At 42.4% G+C, this 23,695-nt stretch overlaps 1 protein-coding gene across 3 annotated transcripts in view; it reads left to right on the top strand.

The window, feature by feature from the left end:
- Positions 1 to 871: 871 nt before the first annotated feature.
- Positions 872 to 23,695, top strand: part of LOC100559894 (zinc finger protein 239) — a 39,541-nt gene continuing 16,717 nt past the window's right edge. The window contains exons 1-2 of one of the 3 annotated variants that reach the window (XM_008122197.3): positions 893 to 1,153; positions 18,524 to 20,739. In XM_008122197.3, the coding sequence (XP_008120404.1) occupies positions 18,810 to 19,907 (1,098 nt within the window). In that variant the 5' untranslated portion in view covers positions 893 to 1,153; positions 18,524 to 18,809 and the 3' untranslated portion in view covers positions 19,908 to 20,739. Of the gene's footprint in view, positions 1,164 to 18,523; positions 20,740 to 23,695 lie in introns of those variants that run through there. The other 2 variants (XM_008122196.3, XM_062977008.1) reach the window with 2 other exon arrangements.

The following is a 23,695-nucleotide window of genomic DNA, read 5'->3' as shown; positions in this document are numbered from 1 at the left end:
TTTAGAGATTATATTGTTCTGCATTATTCTATCCCAGTAATTATTTCATATTAAAGTAGACTCTCACTTATCCAACATTCGCTTATTCATTGTTCTGGATTATCCACGCAGCCTGCCTTTTCGTAATCAATGTTTTTGTAGTCAGTGTTTTAAATTCATTGTGATATTTTAGTGGTAAATTTGTAAATACAGTACAGTAGAGTCTCACTTATCCAACATAAACGGGCTGGCAGAGTGTTGGATAAGCGAATATGTTGGATAATAAGGAGGCATTAAGGAAAAGCCTATTAAACATCAAATTAGGTTATGATTTTACAAATGAAGCACCAAAACATCATGTTAAGACAACAAATTTGACAGAAAAAGTTGTTCAATACGCAGTAATTCTATGTAGTAATTACTGTATTTACGAATTGAGCACCAAAATATCACGATATATTGAAAACATTGACTACAAAAATGTGTTGGATAATCCAGAACGTTGGATAAGCGAGTGTTGGATAAGTGAGACTCTACTGTATAAGATAGATAGATAGGATATAAACTTTCTAGGCCCGTTTAGCTTGGATAACTGAGACTCTACTGTAATAGTAATAATATTATACAGCAATATATTAATAATGTAATTTGATGTTAATAGGCTTTTTCCTTAATCCCTCCTTATTATCCAAGATATTCGCTTATCCAACGTTCTGCCGGCCCGTTTAGCTTGGATAAATGAGGCTCTGCTGTATGCTGGGAATTGCCCTGAGCCCCGCCCTCCTTCCTTCCTTTGGGACTTCAACTCCCAGAAGCCTCAGCTGCCGTGGCCCAAGGACCGGGGATTCTGGGGGATGGAGTCCCGGGAGAGAGCCAGGGCGGAAGGAAAAGAGGAAGGCGGAATGAAAGGGAGCAGCTTCCCCTCCGCCTCACTCCTCTCCGTTTCTCTCTCTTTCTGGGGCTCCAGTTCCATCTTCCTCACGCGAAGACCCGCTGGTCCTTGGGGCGCCATCTTTGGCCCGGGCGGAAGTCCAGCGAGGGGAGGCGCCTCCGCTTCCTAGAGAGGCAGAAAAAGGCTTGCGCGGCGCGCTTCGGTCTGAGCTCACTTCCGGAGGAGGCGGAGGCGGGAGAGGGAAGGCCTTGATGGCGGCGGGAGAGAGAGACGGAGACTGAGGTAAAAATAGGTGAGTCTTGACCTGCTTCTTCCTTCCCTTTCCACCTCATCGTGCTTTATTGGGGGGTGGGAGTGGGGCGCGGCCGGCCTGCCTCCCTCCCTCCCTCCTCCTGGGCCCGGGGCGCCTCTTTGTCTCCTCAGGGAAGGACCCGGATGGAGCGGGGGGGGGGCGAGGGGGTCTCCGGCCTCATGACACGATGGCGTCGAGGCCCTCTCCAAAACGGAGGCCCATTCGGCCCCGACGCCTGTAATCATTGTAAGGGGAATGCCATGGTGCAGAAGAGTCTCGCTTATCCGACATAAAGCCGTTCTGAGTCCCCCTCGGGGTGAGAGGGGCAGGATATAAGTGCCGTAAATAAATAAAATAAATAAACATTTTACGACAAATCGACCGAACAAGCAGTTCAATACATGCCACAATGAAGGCAGTTTGAATGCCTGCGAGGGCACCTTCTGATTGTGCCCATTAATCTGCCCACGCAAGCTGGCCGAAAATATAGGAACAGGTCGGCCATACAGATGGGGAGCCTACGACGGCTTGCAAGGCAAGGCCTCCACACGGTACTCAGAGCTGTAATTTCCTTGGTCTGTGGGATTCATGGCAACTGTTTCAAAATCTATATATATATATATATATATATATATATATATATATATATAAATAAAAGAGTGATGGCATCACGGCGACCAACAAAACAACAGAACTACAGGCCCCCCAACCTCGAAATTTGACAACACAACCCATCATCCACGCCTCTAGGTTGATACAACAAAAAGAAAAGAAAAATAAAGTCCTAATTAGAGAGAGAGGAATAATTGCTTTTATCCAATTGCTGCCAGTTAGAAGGCTAAGCTCCTCCAACTTGGTCTCCTAGCAACCCAATAAAAATAATAAAACACTAAAAATAATTAAAAACACTAAAAAATTAATACAATAAAATACTATAACAGAAAATAACTAAAAATAATGCAAGAAAATAATAACATGTAATGAATAAAAAGATAACTTACAATAAAAATAATTTAAAAATACAAATAACGTCAAATAATAATTACACAACAATTTTTAACCAATACCACCACCACTTTGCCACAGCAACGCGTGGCCGGGCACAGCTAGTATATATATAAATGAGTGATGGCATCACGGCGACCAACAAAACAACAAAACTACAGGCTCCCCAACCTCGAAATTTGACAACACAATCCATCATCCACGCCTCTAGGTTGATACAACAAAAATAAAAGAAAAATAAAGTCCTAATTAGAGGGAAAGGAATTGTTTTTATCCAATTGCTGCCAGTTAGAGGACTAATCCCTGCCCACTTGGTCTCCTAGCAACCAACTCAGGCCAGGGGGCAGGCAGACTTAGGCCTCTCTTAGGCCTCTTCCACAGATTATCTAATTTGCACTGGATTATATGGCAGTGTAGACTCAAGGCCCTTCCACACAGCTATATAACCCATTTATAATGGACTTAATGTCAGGGGAAAACCTTTACCCTTTACCTTAACTACCACCAATTCCTCAATAGTTTATTTCCCATACCACCATACTTCGCCACAGCAACGTGTGGCCGGGCACAGCTAGTAATAAATGAAACCTTGATGCCTGAAATTGCCTCCAGCATCACCCTAATAGGTTAGTGTAAAAGGAAGGTGGGCAAGCAGAGAAGCTGTGCCAGCAGCCAAGAAGGAGACGTGAAATAACATCAAGGTACAGTAGAGTCTCACTAATCCAAGCTAAACGGGCCGGCAGAAGCTTGGATAAGCGAATATCTTGGATTATAAGGACTGATCAAGGAAAAGCCTATTAAACATCAAATTAGGTTATGATTTTACAAATTAAGCACCAAAACGTTATACAACAAATTTGACAGAAAAAGTAGTTCAATACGCAGTAATGTTATGTTGTAATTACTGTATTTACGAATTTAGCACCAAAATATCACGATATATTGGAAACATTGACTACAAAAATGGCTTGGATTATCCAGAGGCTTGGACAAGCGAGGCTTGGATTAGTGAGACTCTATTCTTATCCTTTTTCTTATCCTTTTCTCACCCCGAGTTTTAACTGAGTATTCGTGCGGCCTGCCCTGTTATATTGTTCTTTGGATTTTGTGTTGTACTGTATATGATTCTTTATTGTATTGTTGTAATTGTATTATGATATGTTGTTTTTATATTGTGTTATATTGTATTTTTCCCGGGCATGGCCCCATGTAAGCCGCCCCGAGTCCCCATTGGGGAGATGGTGGCGGGGTATAAATAAAGTTTTATTATTATTATTATTATTATTATTATTATTATTATTATTATTATTATTACTGTATTGCCAATAAAAATGGCTAATTGGAAAAGTTAACGAGAACTGAAATAAGATGGTGCTGTGAAATTTCCTATTGATCTCATTCCAGCCATTGCTATCACAGAAAATAAGTTCAAATTACCTGATACTTGCATTGTTTACCAAGCAGGATAGCCTGGTTAAAATTAGGGTGTGGAGGAAGGAGAGGGCAGGCGGTATTTCTAAGTAATGCCATTCTATGGAAGAGATAGGCAGGCTGCTATGATGGCAGACTACCTTTTCATTATGGAACGCAGGTTCTCTTACAGATGCTTCTACTTTCAATTTGGAGGCATCTTTGGAGGCTTTTAAGCAGAGGCTGGATGGCCATCTGTCGGGGGTGCTTTGAATGCGATTTCCTGCTTCTTAGCGGGGGGTTGGACTAGATGGCCCATGAGGTCTCTTCCAACTCTACTATGCTATGATTCTATGAATTTCAGTTGGGAGGACAGTGACAAGAGTTATGGGATCAGTGTCTGTCTCATCTTAGGACAATAGATAGGAAGACCATGATGGGGTGAAACAGGCTTCAGAACAATATTAATTCCCAGAGTAGCTGATACTACCGTGTTCACAGTGGTAACAAGCTTGGCAGGTTGGGAATAACTGGACCAGTATGCTAACATTTCTGCAAGGAACCAGGTTGGGGAACAGCAACTGCTACCGGTAGCACTCTTTTCTGTGGCAAGCCACCTCCCCATACTTCTAATTTTTCATTATATTTGCTAGTATTGAGTCATGTCATGTGTCTAGAATAGAATCCCGAGAAATAGCAAAACATAATTTCCCCCTTGGAATATCTGTGTTTTGACATACTCTGTTATATATATGTGTGTGTGTTTAATCAGGGTTTTTATATTTTACGATTTTTTATTTTTATTTTATTTATTTCATTTTTAGTCATTATTTTATTTGTCATTATTATGTTAGAAACCGCCCTAGGTCCCTTTGGGGAGATAGGGCGGTCTATAAATGCAGATTATTATTATTGTTATTGTTATGTAGTAATTGTTCTACAGTAGAGTCTCGCTTATCCAACATAAACGGGCCAGCAGAATGTTGGATAAGCGGCTATGTTGAATAATAGAAGAGGGAGATGGGGGATGGTGGTGGGGGAAAAGAAGGGATCTATGTTAATTGCTGTAATATGTTTCATACATATGTCTATGTTTGATGTTTTTATAGTTTTAATTTTTTTAATCTACAGTTGTATGTTTTTGATTTAAATATGTGATATATTTTTATATATATGTAAGGCATTGAATTTTTGCCATTTATTATGTTGTAAACCGCTTTGAGTCCCCCCAGGGGTGAGAAAAACGGTATAGAAATGCAGATAATAATAATAATAATAATAATAATAATAATAATAATAATAATAATGAGGGATTAAGGAAAAGCCTATTAAACATCAAATTACGTTATGATTTTAGAAACTTAAGCACCCAAAACATCATATTTTATGTACATATAACGTGTAAGCCGCTCTGAGTCCCCTTCGGGGTGAGAAGGGCGGGATAGAAATGTCGTAAATAAATAAAATATTTTACAACAAATCGACCGAACAAGCAGTTCAATACATGGTAACGTTATGTAGTAATTGCTGTACAGTAGAGTCTCACTTATTCAACATAAACGGGCCAGCAGAATGTTGGATAAGCAAATATGTTGGATAATAAGGAGGGATTAAGGAAAAGTCTCTTAAACATCAAATTAGGTTATGGAAAAACATTCATGAAGAAACACAAATCATTTTAAACAAAAAATTCCCAATAAAACCAGAATACTATTTATTAGGAATTACTGACGCAGAGACAAATTTTGATACAAATGATGATATTTTATTCACATATTGTGCCACAGCTGCGAGAATGACATTCGCCAAACAATGGAAACTAGACGAAATTCCAACGAAAGAACTTTGGCTACATAAATTAGAGGAAATACAGGACATGGATAAACTAACTTTCCTCCTGAAAGAGACCAGAGGAAAATACATTAGAGAGACAAATTGGAAGAATACATTAAAAAATTATGAACTAAGAATTAAACCAGAAAATACTAACAATTTTATGGACATAGACTTACCGTAAGGGAAAAGAATGGAAGACACCCCCCTTCCCCCACTCCCCCCGCACTGTTAACCTTACCTGCCCCCCTCCCCCAGCCTTCCTTACCCCAAACCCGCTCCCTGATCCCATCCTCACTTACGTTCTTCCCCTACCCCATAACCCCAGTTTTTAAACCTTGCATTGTAATTGAAAATTCTTTAATAAAAATTATTTTTAAAAAATTAGGTTATGATTTTACAAATTAAGCACCAAAACATGTTTTACAACAAAGTTGATAGAAAAATAGTTCAATATACACTAATGCTATGTAGTAATTAATAAAAATAAAAATAATAAAACTTTATTTATACCCTGCCACCATCTCCCCGTGGGGACTCGGAGCCTCCGGTGGCCTAGGGGATAAAAGCCTCGTGACTTGAAGGTTGGGATGCTGACCTGAAGGCTGCCAGGTTCGAATCCCACCTGGGGAGAGCGGGGATGAGCTCCCTCTATCAGCTCCAGCTCCATGCGGAGACATGAGAGAAGCCTCCCACAAGGATGGTAAAACTTCAGAACATCCGGGCAATGTCCCCTGGGCAACGTCCTTGCAGACAGCCAATTCTCTCACTCCAGAAGCAACTCCGGTTGCTCCTGACATGAAAAAAAAATGTAATTACTGTATTTACGAATTTACCACCAAAATATCACAATGTATTGAAAACATTGACTACAAAAACATTGACTGCTAAAAGGCAGACTGCATTGGATAATCGAGAACGTTGGATAAGCGAATGTTGGATAAGTGAGGCTCTACTTCAGTTACAAATTTAGCACCAAAACATCGCAATGTATTGAAAACATTGATTACAAAAACATTGACTACTAAAAGGCAGACTGCGTTGGATAATCGAGAACGTTGGATAAGCGAAGGTTGAATAAGCGAGACTCTACTGAATGCGATCCATAGACTTTCTGGAAAGAAGTGAGAAGTGGAGTGCCATCCGCAGGGTCCCATCCTGGGCCCGGTTCTGCTCAGGATCTTTATTCAGTGGTTCTCAATCCGTGGGTCCCCAAGTGTTTTGACCTACAATTCCCAGAAATCCCAGCCAGTTTACCAGATGTTAGGATTTCTGGGAGTTGAAGGCCAAAACATATGGGGACCCACAGGATGAGAACCACTGTCTTTATTAATGATTTAGATGAAGGGCTAGAAGGCATGATCATTCAGTTTGATGACAGGACCAAATGGGGAGGCATATCAATAGGGTAGAACAACAATGTATGTGCATATACACTCTTGTATTACTTACAAGAAGTGTAACACAGATCTACTTTCTACAACTCCGCCTGAGAGTAAGATACTTCAAACTATATTATGTATAAAGAAATTACTTTCAGCGTATCAAAATTAAAGGTACAAGTTTCATATCATGATCCAACAAAGGGTATAATATTCAATGAGTAAGTGACAGACATAAAGTAAAGCATATGGAAACAACCAAGTCCATATTATTCCTGGAGCTGCGTGAAATCTTGAGCCAATGTCAATCGTAGTAAAGAAATTCAGCCTCCAAGATAACTTCTATATTCAAAGGAATTCTTTGTTTGATTTGCAACACCAAGAACTGACACACAGAAAGGTCTCCCGGCTTGTTCCTCTTGTTTCGTTATCACTTCTTTGGGTGTTATGCTTGTCTTCATCTTATTATACTGCTGCTTATTACAGTTGTTTCCATACATTGTTCTATGTTGTTATATATATTTGTGCATTACCCGCTACATCAATAGAAGTTCAGTGCCTAGACCCAGGGATGGAAGTCCTGCTCCCCCCCTCTTCTATTCTGCCTTGGTCAGGCCACTTTACCTGGAATCACCCTGTGTCCCATTCTGGGCACCACAGTTGAAGGGAAATGTTGACTCTAAGCTGGGATGTGATCAGAGGAGGGAAACTCAAAGGATCAAGGGTCTGGAGAACAAGCCCCATGAGGAGCGGCTGAGAGATTTAATTTGTTTTATTTTATCTGTTTGTTGATGTTGTGCTTTTAATCTTGTTCATGTTTTGTTCTTTGGGCTTGGCCCCATGTTAACTGCCCCAAGTCTCTTCAGGGAGATGGAGGCGGGATAGAAAAATAAAGTCTTATTATTATTATTAAGGCTGAGAGGAGACACGAGGAGGGCCAGGTATCAAGAGGTGAGGGGAAGTTAGAGGGAGGAGGTAGCAAGCTTGGGGACTAGGACGCAGTGGAACAATGGCTTCAAGTACAGGAAAGGAAGGAGATTCCACCTGAGCATTAGGAGAAACCTCCTCACTGTGAGAGCTGTTAAGCAGTGGAACTCCTCTCTGTGGAGTGTGGTGGAGGCTCTTTCTTTGGAGGCTTTTAAGCAGAGGCTGGATGGCCATCTGTCGGGGGTACTTTGAATGCGATTTCCTGCTTCTTGGCAGAATGGGGTTGGACTGCAGGACCCATGACGTCTATTCAGTGATTAATTGGGAGGAGCACTGGTCTGGTGTCACAAACTATACAATGTGCTGCTCAGGAAACCATCCTGGCACAACCCAGATGACAGTCTTAAGTCAGGGGTCCCCAAACTAAGGCCCATGAGCTGGATGCGGCCCTCCAAAGTCATTTACCTGTCTCCCACCCTCAGTTAGATTAGACTTAGACTTGCCCAAAGTCTGAAATGACTTGAAGGCACACAACAACAACAGTCCTAATTAACTTGACTATCTCATTGGTCAGAAGCAGGCTCACAGTTCCCATTGAGATTCTGATAGGTTTATGTTGGTTAAAATTGTTTTTATTTTTAAATATTTTATTGTTCTTTCATTGTTGTTGTTATATATATTTATGTATTACTGTTGATAACCAGTAACATCATCGTTGTTGTTGTTGTTTTTTTGCATTACAAATAAGACATGTGCAGTGTGCATAGGAATTTGTATATATTTTTTCAAATGATAATTCGGCACCTCTACAGTCTGAAGGATTGTGTACTGGCCTTCTGCTTAAAAAGTTTGAGGACCCCCTGGTCTAAGTTCAACTGGCAGGCGATCCCCAATAAAGCCCAATGGGCTCCCAAGGTCAAAGAGAGACCTGTAGCAGTTGCAGAGAACTTTGTGTCTTCCCTCCTTCCCTTTTAGAAAGATCTTAAAGCCTGGCTTTTTACACAGGCTTTTGGTGAATAGGGACTATGGAATGAGACCTCAACAGCTTGAATAGTGAACTATGGATTTTAGAAAATGCTCTTATCCTAAGTTTTAAACTTGTTTTTTACTGTTACTGTACATTGGCAATGAAGGTTATTGTATTGTATTACAGTAGTGTCTCACTTATCCAAGCTTCACTTATCCAATGTTCTGTACTATCCAATGTAGTCTAGTCTGCCTTTTAGTAGTCAATGTTTTTGTAGTAAATGTTGCAATGTTTTTTTGCTAAATTCATAAATACAGTAATTACTACATAACATGACTGTGTATTGAACTGCTCTTTCTGTCAATTTGTTGTAAAACAGGATGTTTTGGTGCTTAATTTGTAAAATCATAATGTAATTTTATGTTTAATAGGCTTTTTTCTTAATCCCTCCTTATTATCCAACATTTTCGCTTATCCAATGTTCTGCCGGCCCGTTTATGTTGGATAAGTGAGACTCTACTGTATTTGCTTTTAATGTGTTTTATCTAGTTGAATTTGCTGTTTTTAAATGTATTTTACTTGTTTTTTTTATTTGCTTTTGGGCTTGGCCCTGTGTAAGCCACCCTGAGTTCCCATGTGGAGATGGAGGCAGGATATAAAAACTGAGTTATTATTTTGTACATGTGATCATGACTCGGCATTTTATATGGTTTTAATCTGTTTAATTGATACGTATTTTAATTGCTTATACGTTTGTAGTGTTGATATTTTGATGAGATGTGTGATGTGTTTTATTGTTTACCTGTGTGGCATTGAGTTTTTGCTGGATTTTTGCCAGGGTTGAGAAAGGCAGAATAGAAATGAAGTAGATAAATAATCATTTTAGTTTTGGCTGCAATATTGTTTCCTGAGCAAATGCAGATTTTTCACAAACCCAGAATGTCTTTCTTTAGTATAATAATAGTAATAACTTTATTTGTATATCCCACTACCATTTCCCCAAGGGGAATCAAGGTGGCTTACATGCCGGACCGAGTCCAAAGCATACAACAAAATATATAAACTAAAACACAGTTGAAAGCATACTGCATGTAACATGGCGTTGCTGACTATGCAGTGCTGCAAGCTCGTCCCTGGTTTGTTGTTGCGGGATTTGCGAGAGAACCTCTTCTGCCACGTTAGAGCTGCAATTTAGAAGATTGTGGTAGTGCTCTTTCCAATGCAGCGCAATTGATCTTTTGTCCTTCAGAGTGTTGGCTCCATCTGTTGAGCGTAGAGGCTGTATGCCGTGATTTCTTGGTATGTAGATGACCTTGGTGGTTTGAAAAATCCCTGAGCATCATGGGTATCTGCAAAGTGTTGGATTTATTTATTTATTTGTTTATTTGCAACATTTATATCCCGCCCTTCTCACCTGAGGAGATGCAGGGTGGCTTACAAAAATTGGCAAAGTTTAATGCCCAAAATGCAATCATAAAACAAAACAATATAAACAAATCCATTAATAACATTGCTAAAACAAATTATAAAAACCTTAAAAACGTATATATATAATTAACTCCATTCGTCCGAGTGGATTTCTTCAGCCTTCTTTGTCTACCAGATGTTCTTGAGTTCTCTGGTCCTTCTTTTGGACCTCAGCATTTGCACTGGCATAGATATTTTTCTTAGCAGCACAGTAAGTGTCTCTCTGCCATGTTTGGAAGGCTTTCCTTTTCTTTATCAATTAAATGTTGGATCTCTTTGTCATGTTTGTCAAACCAATCTTGATGTTTCTTAGTTTGATATCCAGTGATTTTTTCGCAGGCTGTGATGCTGGAGGTCTTTAGTTTGGTCCAGTGTTCCTCAACATTTTCAGGGTGTTCTGTGGGTAGATGATCCTCAAGTGTTGTTTGGAGAAGGGCTTGTTTGGAGGGCTCCTGAAGGGCTTGGGTGTTCATTTTGCACCTCATCTTTCTTCCTTGGAGTCTGCGTTTGGGGGCAGTCTTGATAGCTATCATGGCTCGTATTAGCCTGTGGTCTGTCCAGCAGTTATCAGCACCTGTCATGGCTACTTGTGAGAAACACATCGTGGCTGTCTCTGGCACGTGTAATTACGTAGTCCAAGAGGTGCCAGTGCTTTGACCGGGGGTGCTTCCATGATATCTTGAGCTTCTTTTTCTGGCGGAAGAGTGTGTTGGTGATGACAAGGTTGTGTTCTGCACATTTGGTGAGAAGCAGGATGCCATTCGAGTTGCTGTTTCCAACCCCTTCTTTTCCTATGGTCCCTAGGCACAGGTCAGAGTCTCATCCGACTTTTGTGTTAAAATCCCCCAGGAAGATGATTTTGTCCTCCTTGGGTATCTCTCATAGGATGGTGTCCAGTTGACAGTAAATTTATTCCTCTTAATCAGCATCTGGTGTTGGTGCGCAGGCACTTATGATGGGTTGCCTGTTGGTTTCTGGCAAGGTTAATTCGGAGGGTTGAGAGTCGTTCGTTAATTCAAATGGGTGCCTCAGTCAGGTGCTTCACCAGGTCGTTTCTGATCGCAAAGCCAACTCCGTGTATTCTTCGCTCTTCTTCAGGCAGTCCCTTCCAGAAGAAGGTGTAGCCTCCTTTGTCTCCCTTCAGCTGTCCCTCTCCTGCTCTCCGGGTCTCCTGAAGGGCTGCGATGTCAATGGTAAAGCATCCCAGCTCCCTTGCAGTGATAGCAGTCGTGCATTCGGGGCGTTCATTGTCTGGGCTGTACAACAGTGTCCATACATTTCATGTTCCAAAGTTCATTTTTCTTTTTTGGCCGCAGAGTGGTGACCCCTCTGAACGTGGCAGTCCAGTCAGGGTAGGAGAGGCAGACTATGTTTAAGGCACTTTTTCTAGCCCCTTCCCCGTGTGGGGTGAGCAGAGCGGATCCTAAAAAGGGCTGCTCAATCATGGATACAGCTGCCGGACTACTCAACTGCCTCGATCCTTGAGGTAGAACGACTGAGTCCATATCCACCGCCCATGTGCCAGTCTGTGACCAGGGGCTTCCAGATTTCACAGCCCCGCCCCCGTTGCCACTCGCTGATCACCATGGGACTTTCGTTGGTTTATTTTTATTTTTCTTGGAAGATGCCTGTGCATGAGTTTTTTTTCAATGTGTGGGTGCACAGCCGACGAACACACAGTCTTCACAGAGTGAGGGTCCCAACCAGTGGTGTGGTTAACATGACAATGGTGGCTTCTCAATCTCTTGCAGCCTTCTTTGCTTTCATAGCCATTGTAACATATACCATGTTTTCCTCCACCTGATCTGCCATTGAGGTCTTCATGTCTTCGGATTGTGCTTGGTCTGGATCCTCTCCTGTGGCCCTTCTTGGCAGTGCATGACTCCAGTGGTTGCGTCTTCAAGTTCATTGGAACACACAAGCCCCTTACCACGACAAGGTGACAATCCATCGGGGGGGGGGGGGCGGGGGGCGGGGATAAGAAAGCCGGTGGACCTGATAGGATCCCTGCTGAAGTTTTTAAAGAGGGTGGACCTGAGCTGACACAAAAACTCCACCAGCTCATTGAAAAAGTGTGGGTGACTGAGAAAATCCCAGCAGAGAAAATGCCACCATCATCATCCTTTTCAAAAAAAAAGGGGATAGAACAGACTGTGGAAACTATCGAGGTATGTCCCTTCTAACCTAAGCTGGGAAAATCCTCGCAAGAATCCTTGCAAACCACCTTCTACCTGTCTCAGAAGACACCCTCCCAGAATCCCAGAACGGCTTCCACCCCTCCAGAGGGACGGTGGACATCTGTCGGACAGATGGCAAGCTATTTAACCTTAGCAGACAAAGCAAAACCAAGGTCACAACAACGTCTGCTATAGAACTCCAATATGCCGATCACAACGTAGTCTGTGCGCATTCAGAAGAAGATCTGCATCTGTTTTAGAACTCCAATATTCCGATGATAACATAATCTGTGCGCATTCAGAAGAAGATCTATGTCTTTCATAGAACTCGAATATGCCAATGATAACGTAGTCTGTGCACATTCAGAAGAAGACCTACAAGCTACTCTAAACACCTTTGCAGAAACATACGAGAAGTTTGGTCTCTCACTGAACATCAAGAAGACCAAAGTGCTGTTCCAGCAAGCACCAGCCAATCCCTCTGCAATGCCAGGAAGACAGCTTAATGGTGTAACACTGGAAAATGTTGACCATTTCCACTACCTCTGCAGCCACTTCTCCACAAAAGTAAACATTGAGGCTGAAATAAAAGACTGCTTGAGCTCTGCGAGTGCAGCATTTCTCCAAATGAAGCAGAGAGTGTTCAGGACATCCGTAGGGAGACCAAGGTGCTTGCTTATAAAGCTATTCCCCTCCCAACCTTGTTCTCCGCCTGCAAAACATGGACTGTCTACAGACTCCTGGAGCGATTCCATCAGGGTTGCCTCTGAAAAATCCTGCAGATCTCTTGGAAAGATAGGCGGATAAATGTCAGTGTGATGGAAGAAGCAAAGACCAACATTATTGAAGCAATGCTCCTCTGCCATCAACTCCGCTGGACTGGCCACATTGTCCGAATGTCCCATTAAAGTCTTCCAAAGGAGTTGCTATACTCCCAACTAAAGAATGGGAAATATAATTTGGTGGACAGGAAAAGAGATTTAAAGACGGGCTGAAAGCCAACCTTAAAAACCTTGGCACAGACACCGAGAACTGGGAAGCCCTGGCCCTTGAGCTCTCTAACTGGAGGGCAGCTGTGACCAGCAGTGCTGCAGAATTCGAAGAGGTACAAATGGAGGGCTTAAGCGAAAAACGTGCCGAGAGGAAGGAGCGTCAAGCCAACCCTGACTGGGACCACCTTCCATCTGGAAACCAATGCCCTCACTGTGGAAGAAAGAACATGCCGGTCACGAATGGGTCTCCACAGCCACCTACGCATCCACTGCCAATACAGTTCACTTGGAGGGTCATCATCCCCGGTATATGATGGATTGCCTAAAGAAAAGAAAAGAAAACAATCTAATTGAACAATTAATAACAGCTGGGTATAAAAAATCATTAAAATGTATCAAAACCAAACCTCAACAACCAGTAAAGCAGGGATATGGTGGGCATGATCAGAATTAGAGCGGGCTGGGGAAGGACTTTTGCAAATAGCAGACTATAGTGCCAGGGCTAGGGGTAAAGTACTGAATACAATCAATCAGTCAATTGGTTAGGGCTGGATAATCATAACCATTATCAAATGCACACTGGAACAACCAGGTTTTCAGATCCCTGCGGAATGCAGGCAGTAGAGAATAAGAATAACACTTTAGTTATATTCTGCCCCATCTCCCCAAGGATAAGAATAACACTTTAGTTATATTCTGCCCCATCTCCCCAAGGAGACTCAGGGCAGATTACAGTAATAATAATAATAATAATAATAATAATAATAATAATAATAATAATAATAAATTTATTCTTATATCCCGCCCCATCTCCCCGAGGGGACTCGGGGCGGCTCACAACAATAATAAAAACAGTGACAAATTACACATTGTAAAATCAAACATGAAAAGCAGTCATACAATCAATACATACATCACATGTTAAAAACAAGGAGATAAAACAGTACACACACACAGCAAACATTCAATTCCGTTTGGACAGATAGGACAGTACAGAACAGACAGAAAGGAGGTATGTTGTGTCAACATCCAGCTTTGAAGCCTTGGCGGTTGTGCTCGAATCCAGCCACAGGGGTGCTGTCACTCCATCCTCTATGACAAAGAGCCATCAGGATGTCATCCTTCCTTTTGGTTGCTGGGCATTTTCTGGGTGTAAAATACCTCCCCACTATTTAAGCGGTACCTAATTTGTCTACTTACAACTCTAAGCTGTTTTCGAACTGCTTAGGTACACAGTAAGCTGGGCTGACAGTCGGGTGCTCACCCTGACCAAGCTTCGAACTGGCAACCTTTCGGTTGGTGGATCTTATTGCTGCTGCTGATTTACCAGCTGTGCTAAAGTGAGGCCCATCTCCCTGGGGAGGGAGTTCCAGAGTCAGGGGGCCAGCACCGAAAAGGCCCTCTTTCTCGTCCCGCCAAGTGTGTTTGTGACAGTGGAGGGAGCGAGAGGAAGGCCTCCCTGGCAGATCTTAAGGCTTGCGCTGGTTCTTAAGGAAAATGTGGTCGTGAAGATAAGAGGCAGGACCTGACCTGTTTAGGGCTTTGTAGGTGCAACCTGCACTTTGAACTAGGACCAGAAACTTACTGGCAGCCAGTGGAGCTGCTTTACTAGGAGCATCACCCACTCCCTATAGTTTACATTATTAATGTTTTTCTGTCTTCCTTTCTCTGAATCTGCTGCAATTTGTCATTGTCCCTTCTAAAATGGGCAAAATTGAGCAGAATTGAGCAGGAATCATGTCTCCCACCCTACTTTAGATGTTGCTGGGCTGCAATCCCAGTATCCCTGTCAGTCATTCTGAGTGGGAAAGGTTGATGGGAGTTAAAGTGCAGAAACATCTGGAAGGAGCCCCCGTGGTGCAGTGGGTTAAACCCTTATGCCGGCAGGACTGATGACTTGAAGTTTGGGCTGCAGTTTCTCTGGAAGGCATCAGGATTCCCACTTGCCTTTGGGGCCATCCATCACTCTCCTCCATAGCCCTTCTCTCATGTATTGTCTCTCAGCCAAGTACCCTCTACCTGTACTTCTGCATACCTGTCTCTGTTTTTGTGACCCAAGTGTAGGATTTTGCCTTTGTCTTTGTTTTTCTCTTTGCCTTTGTTCTGCCCCTGTTCCCATACCTTCATGGTGTAGGCTTTGTAAGAATGCAGTGTGTCAGATAAACTTTGTCTTTAGATCAGGAGTCTCAGAGCTAAGGCCCATGGGCTGGATGCGGCCCTCCAAGGTCATTTATTTGGCCCCTGCCCTCAATTTTAGACTTAGACTTGCCCAAAGTCTGAAGTGACTTGAAGGCACACAACAACAATCCTAATTAACTTGACTATTTCATTGTCCAGAAGCAGGCCCACACTTCCCATGGAAATCCTGATAGGTTTATGTTGATTAAAATTGTTTTTATTTTTAAATATTGTATTGTTCTTTCATTGTTATATATATTTATGTATTACTGTCGATAACCAGCAACATCATTGTTGTTGGGTTTTTTTTTTTGCACTATAAATAACACATGTGCAATGTGCATAGGAATTTGTTCGTATTTTTTTAAATGATAATTTGGCACCTCTACAGTCTGAAGGATTGTGGACTGGCCCTCTGCTTAAAAAGTTTGGGGACCCCTGCTTTAGATACATGAGGCAAGGATCATGCTGCAGAGATAAAGGGGAGTTGGGAGAGATCCACACAAAGCATTTCCCTCTCAAGGCAGATCACTTGGGATGGTCTATCCGTAGAGGTGGCTCCTCAAGATCTGAGTTGGACTGTTTGGAAGCTGGGGATCTATTTCTTTAAAAAACAAACAAACGTTGAGTTGTATCAGTAGAGTATAACTGTCTCCATTATATTACAGCAGTATTGAAGAAACTAAATCAATACATGTAAGGGAGATATAGCTCTATTTCTACTCCCTTCTAATTCCATCTTAGTCTCCTACTTAAAACTTTTTCCTTGTTTCCCGCCCCCTTCCTCTCCCTCTTTCCCCCAATCTTCCGGGAACATTTGTGATTCAGTTTTGGAAGCCGGAAGCAGGAGATCTAGACAGGAAATGCTTTTGCAGTCTTAGTCCCATTCTGTGCTGACCATATTGTAAAGGTTCTTCCTTTACAAAGGTTGGATTACACTCTTAATTCATTGCAGTTCAAGGAATCTCATGCACAGAATCTTGAGCACCTGGCTAGACAGCAGTACATGTGAAAAAGACCTTGGGGTCCTTGTGGACAACAAGTTAAACATGAGCCAGCAATGTGATGCGGCTGCTAAGGAAGCCAACGGGATTCTGGCCTGCATCAATCGGGGAATAGCGTCTAGATCCAGGGAAGTCCTGCCCCCCCTTATTCTATTCTGCCTTGGTCAGACCACACCTGGAATCACACTGCGTCCAATTCTGGGCACCACAGTTAAAGGGAGATGTTGAAAGGCTGGAAAGCATCCCGAGGAGGGCGAATAAAATGATCAAAGGTCTGGAGAACAAGCCCTATGAGGAGAGGCTTAAAGAACTGGGCATGTTTAGCCTGCAGAAGAGAAGGCTGAGAGGAGACATGATGAGAGCCATGTACAAATATGTGAAGGGAAGTCCTAGGGAGGAGGGAGGGAGCTTCCTTTCTGCTGCCCTGCAGACTAGGACGCAAGGGAACAAGGGCTTCAAACTACAGGAAAGGAAGGAGATTCCACCTGAACATCAGGAAGAACTTCCTCACTGTGAGAAGGGCTGTTCGGCAGTGGAACTCTCTCCCCCGGACTGTGGTGGAGGCTCCTTCTTTGGAAGCTTTTAAGCAGAGGCTGGATGGCCATCTGTCAGGGGTGCTTTGAATGCGATTTCCTGCTTCTTGGCAGAATGGGATTGGACTGGATGGCCCATGAGGTCTCTTCCAACTACTATTCTATGATTCTATGACCTCAGGTCCAAATTGACTCTTCGCGATCTATCTTCAAGGTCACAACTTTGTCTAGAAGTTTTCTATTTACGTTGTTGAAGGCTGTTATGTCCGGAATCACAGCGTTATTGTATATTTTCCGGGCAGTCTGGCCATGCTCCAGAAGCATTCTCTCCCGACGTTTCGCCCACATCTATGGCAGGTTGTTTTCTGTTTACTTTTTCAAAGCCATCAATTCATCTTTTTGTCTTCTGGTCTCAGCTGCTGCCGCATTCAACTTTATTGGCATTCTTCAACTGTATTTTCTATCAGCCCGAGTTTGCTATTGAGTTGTGTAACTTGCTCTCTTCTCGTCTGCTCGTTTCCCTGTCTGTCCTAAACTCTCTGTGCTTGATTCAAGAGGTTCCAATGTGGTTCTAATCTTCTTGTTCACTTTTTTCCTCCCCTTCCTTCTGCTTTCTCTCCGCCATAATTACAATCTCCTGCCCTGGACTTCTGTTTTGTATTCCAAGATTTATGGCTCCAGCCACCTTCAGCCGTGACCTCCCTCCCGGCCTCCTCTCTTTCCTCCTTTGATCCGGACCGCAGTGAGGGAGAGATTTATGGCCCTTGATGGGCTTCTTGAGGCTTTAATTGCCTTTATCCCTAGGAGTTGTTCTTTGTTAGGCAGGTGTTGAATTACTTGTCACTAGGCACCAGGCTCTTCTCAGTTGGGCCAGTCTTTCTCCCCTCTTTTCCTGCATTTGCTACAGTACTAGGCGATTGTTCTTCATGTCCAATGAGATTTTATAAGGAGCTGAGCTGTGGCGCAGCTGGTTAGTAGCCAGCTGCAATAAATCACTACTGACCAAGAGGTCATGAGTTCAAAGCCCAGGTTGGATTGAGTGCCCGGCCATTAAATAGCCTCATCTCGTTGTTGACCTAAGCAACCCAAAAGACAGTTGCATCTGTCAAGTAGGAAATTTAGGGACAGCTTATGCGGGGAAGCTAATTTAACTAATTTACATCACCATAAAAATGTCCAGCAGTGTGTGTGTCGGAAGATGAGGAAGTACTTCATCAAGGACTCAGTGTCACAGTGGATGATGAAGCAGCAGCTCCCCCTGTGGCCGGAATCGAGCATACCCTCATGAAGACGGAAGCTGGAAAATATTAAATAGTCTCTGTCTGTATGCCGTATGTCTAATGGCATTGAATGTTTGCCATGTATATGCACATTGTGATCTGCCCTGAGTCCCCTTCAGGGTGAGAAAGGTGGAATATAAATACTATAAATAAATAAATTCTTTGCTCCGCTCCTGATGAGATTTTTTTCTCATTTGTCTGGCAGATAATCTCTGAACAAACCTTGTGAAGAACACCTTCTGAGAGCTTTGCTCTAAGGATGTGCATGAAGGTACACAGCATTGACAAGAACCAGAAATAAGTGGGAGAAAGGCATCTTTCGGGCTCCATACCTGGGTAATCAAGGAGGAAAGGGAGGATTGTGCTGCTCTCTTGGGAAAGAGACCAGAAGACGACAGCAATACAAAGACTGAGAAGAGGAACTCTTGTGCTTTTCAGGAATTCATATTTGTGAACTTCTAGCATAATATTTGAATCATAAATTTAAAAGTATGGAAAATCATCTTCATCCCTGTTCCACATCACACACAGAAGAGAAGCAACATGAGTGTACAGACTGTGGGAAATGTTTTACGGGGAAAAGTTCTCTTACTAAACATCAACGAACTCACACAGGAGAGAAGCCATATGCATGCACGCTCTGTGGAAAGAGCTTCAGTTTGAATGCAAGTCTGCATCGCCATCAAAGGATCCACACAGGCGAGAAGCCATATACATGCATGAGGTGTGGAAAGAACTTCAGTCACAGTGGAGCTCTGCATTCACACCTAAAGACCCACACAGGGGAGAAGCCATATCAGTGCACGGAATGTGGAAAGAGCTTCAATCACAGTGGAAAGTTGCTTTCCCATCAAAGGATCCACACGGGGGAGAAGCCCTATCAATGCATGGAATGTGGAAAGAGTTTCACTGAAAGTGGAGCTCTGCACTCTCATCAAAGGACCCACACAGGAGAGAAACCATATCAATGCATGGAATGCGGGAAGAGTTTCAGTCTGAATGGAAACCTGCATTCGCACCTAAAGACCCACACAGGAGAGAAGCCGTATCAATGCCTGGAATGTGGAAAGAGCTTCAGTGAGAGTGGCAAACTGTATATTCATCAAAGGACCCACTCAGGGGAGAAGCCATTTCAATGCATGGAGTGTGGAAAGAGTTTCAGTCAGAGTGGAGATCTGCGTTCCCATCAAAGGACCCACACAGGAGAGAAACCGCATGAATGCAAGGAATGTGGAAAGAGATTCTGTCGGAGTGGAGATTTGCGTGCCCATCAAAGGACCCACACAGGAGAGAAGCCACATAAATGCGAGGAATGTGGAAAGAGCTTCAGTCGGAGTGGAAGTCTGCGTTTGCACCAAAAGACCCACACAGGGGAGAAGCCCTATCAGTGCATGGAGTGTGGAAAGAACTTCAGTCGGGGTGACAAACTGTATACTCATCATAAGACCCACACAGGGGAGAAGCCATATCAGTGCATGGAATGCGGAAAGATTTTCAGTCACAGTGAAGATTTGGATTCCCATCAAGGGACGCACACGGGAGAAGCCACATCAATGCATGGAATGAAGAAAGAGCTTCAGTCGGAGTGACAGTCGGAGTATATTCATTAGAGGACCCACGCAGGTGAGAAGCCACATAAATGCGTGGAGTGTGGGAAGCCTGTAACCCTGTTCGGGACTATGTTGTACACTGAATATTTGACTCTAAATTCTGGACTGACTTCCTTGCTTGATTTATGGACTTAGACTTCAGTTTGTATTCCTCACCATCCAACTTTACTTTGGAACTCTTGACTTCAGTTTGTACTCTTGGATTCTTTGCTGTTATTTTATGAACCCTGACACCTGACTATTGAACTGTAACCTTGGCTACTGCTTATTCTTGCTCTTGACCTGGCTTTATAGTACTCGGATTGTACGCATTAATTGGACTGTGTGTATATTCATCCCTGTTTAAAGCAAACCCCCTGTGGGAACTGAGACTTTTTAATGACTACCATTGGAAAAGGGTCCATTAGGATACACAGCGGGGCAATGGCTGAGGAAGATTCATGAATCTGTTGAGATGGACAAATTAACTAAGCTGATAAGAGAAATATTTGTCCCAACTACAAGCAAGATTAGGACTTACTAATTTACTAGTTATAATAATGAGGGGGGCATTTGTTTATTGAGGGTCTTAGGAATTAGGATAATGTTGTCATAGGCTTTCATGGCCAGAATTACTGAGGTGTCATGTATAGACCATTTAAAATGAGTAAATAGAGATAAAAGTCAGTATGCAGTGAGAGTTGTGTAGATTCGTTTTTCTGCCTGTTCGTTTTGTTTTTACTGTGTATGTGTGTCCTCGTTCCTTTTGTGTTTGTTTTTTTGTGTGTGTGTTTGTTGTGTTTATTTTATGAAATAAATACCACAATTGTAATTTGTGTCAACATGCTTTTGTTTTTCCTTTTGGCTTTGAATAGAAATTATTTTTTTTACAAAAAAATTGATATAGCAGATATAAATGCCAATGTGATTATAGGCTGTATCAATAGGAGCATAGTGTCCAGATCCAAGGAAGTCATAGCCCAATTTCTTCCTGTCCTGGAATAACTCTGTGTCCAGTTCTGGGCAGCACAATTCAAGAAGGATATTGACCAGATGGAACATTGCCAGGGAAGGGCTATTGGGAACATCTGAGGGAGCTGAGTATGTTTACTTGGGAGAAAAGAAGGCTGAGAGGAAACATGAGAGGCAATATTTAGACCAGGCATGGGCAAACTTGGGCCCTCCGGGTGTTTTGGACTGCGGAATTGTGGGAGTTGCAGTCCAAAACACCCAGAGGGCTGAACTGCTGATATTGATAAGAACTGTGACAAATGATTAACATGAATTAAACACGTTGGGGGAAAACAACGTGTTTACATTAATAAGACACAATGGCTCTTTTAAGAAATGTTTACAAGATTCCTTATGTTATGAAGTAAGTCAACATAGAGCTGCTTGTGTTGCCACCAGTTACACAGAGTCAACAATATCTACCAGGAAACTGAGATGGAGCCAGGGTGTTTCAGGATTTATTTATTTGTTTCGTGTCAAAAGCATTGCATAATAAATAAGTTTAAAAATGAAAAAATAAGGAATCACGAGCAGCTTAATAGTTTTAGACCAAAAGCGTATTTGAGGCAGGACATTGTGAGCAAGCATACATATGCGGAGTTGTTTGTTCTCCTTCAGGTAGTGCCATCTTGCCAAGTTGTCTTTTGATCTGCCCACTCCGCTTCTGAGTCTTTTCAGGGACTGCCAAGTTTATTTATTTATTTACAACATTTATACCCCGCCCTTCTCACCTGAGAGGACTCAGAGTGGCTTACAAAAATTGGCAAAATTTAATGCAAAAATGCAATCATAAAAACAAAACAGTACATACAGATCCATTAATAACATTGTTAAAACACATTATAAAAACCTTAAAAACGTACATATAATTAATTCCATTCGTCCGAGATCCTCATGCTTCATCCTTAAATCAGGCCATGTCAACTTTATCATTTACTCATCAAATCTTAAAATTTTATATAATGTGATTTTATTTTGTAATGGTATATGTTTTATATGAACTGTTGTTTTGTAGATTGTTTTATATGAATTGTTGTTTTTACATTGTTTTTAGGCATTGACTTTTTGCCTATTTACTGTAAGCCGCTTTGAGTCTCCTCGGAGAGAAAGGCGGGGTAAAAGTGATGTAAATAAAATAAATAAAAAAATAAAAGCTTGGGCACATAACCATGTTTTCACGGCCCTTCTGAATCCCAGCAAGGTAGGAGCCTGTCGGATATCTCCAGGGAGGGTGTTCCACAGCCGGGGAGCCACCACCGAGAAGGCCCTGTCCCTCGTTCCCACTAACCGCACCTGTGGGGCAGGTGGGACTGAGAGCAGGGCCTCTCGAGATGATCTTAGTGATCTTACTGGTTCGTAGGAGGAGATACGTTCGGACAAGTAGATTGGGACAGAACTGTTTAGGGCTTTACAGGTTGCCCATTATTGGTTTGCCCTGGAGGAAGGAAGACCCTCTTGGAGGGCCATCCAGTTGGAATTGCCTGGTTTAGCTGCCCAGAGGGTCATTTGCTGTTGCTGGGGGAACATCAAGAGGAGTGGTGGTTCTCATGAAGCTTTTCCTTGATTTGAGTCTACTGGGAGGAGGCTGATAGTCATGCAGTGCATGGCTTATTTCTCTCACAGCAGCAACTTCCCGTCGCACGTCAGGAGGGGCAATGCCAGCTAACTTGTAGAGTTTATCAACAGGTGTAGGTTTAAGGCATCATGTGATGATTCTGCATGTTTCGCTCAGTGCTATGTCCACCTGCTTCGCGTCGGCAGACTTATTCCAGACCGGGCAGGCACACTCAGCGGTTGAGTCAGACAAGGCCAGGGCTGATGTTCTTATTACTTGTGGGTCTGCACCCCATTCACTGTCAGTAAGTTTCCACAGGATGTTGTTTCAGGTTGGAACATGTGTATTATTCATTTACAGCTTTGGGACAAATATGGCTATATAAGAGACTTTATTACTATCCAAAAATTGTAACAGACAGCCACACTGTTCGCCCGTCGTGCTTTATGGAGATGGTGTATAGGGAGTGTCAGATCTGCAATGGAAAGTAGAATTCTGGACACTTTGCCTCCTTTTCTCAAGGGAAGAGGAAGGAGTGTGTTTTGGAGTCGTGTTCTTTTTGGTGTTTTGGAATTTTGAAGTTTTGGAACTGTGCGTTGCCAGACTGCATGGAAAGCAGGGTTTGGAGTATGCAGGTGCTTAAGCAAGGAGGGAGAAAAGGATATGGTAATATTTGGAGGTTTGCATGATGATGAATGAATGTTTATATGTGTAAGTTAATGCTGAGAAGCCCCTTTGTTTGTTAGCCAATGTAACTGTAGGTTGTTTGTGTATCCAATGTAGCTACATAATAATAATAATAATAATAATAATAATAATAATAATAATAATAATAATAATAATAATAATAATAACAACTTAATTTTTATACCCCGCCCCATCTCCCCGAGGGGACTCGGGGCGGCTTACGTGGGGCCTAGCCCGATAAGACTATCAATAGCATGACTATAAAACAATTATACCAGTAAAACATCAATAGCAATAAAACAATAGTTAAAATCAGCAAAAAGCATACAAAAAACATGCAATATTAAAACAGGAGACTTAGAATCAGTATGTCTGTATCTGATTCTACATAGAATCAGTATGTCTGTATCTCTAATGTCATTCTTTGTGTAAAAGTCTAAAAGTTCTGATATACCCTCTCACACTGAAATTTCAATAAAAGGAACCTTTGTTTCATGACAAGATTGGGCCATCCAGCTCCGTTCTGCTCCATGCA

The sequence above is a fragment of the Anolis carolinensis genome, chromosome 3 (genome assembly GCF_035594765.1).
Source record: "Anolis carolinensis isolate JA03-04 chromosome 3, rAnoCar3.1.pri, whole genome shotgun sequence".
Classification (NCBI taxonomy): Eukaryota; Metazoa; Chordata; class Lepidosauria; order Squamata; family Dactyloidae; genus Anolis; species Anolis carolinensis.
The sequence above is the reverse complement of the archived record's forward strand: the minus strand, read 5'-3'. Positions and strand labels throughout refer to the sequence as shown.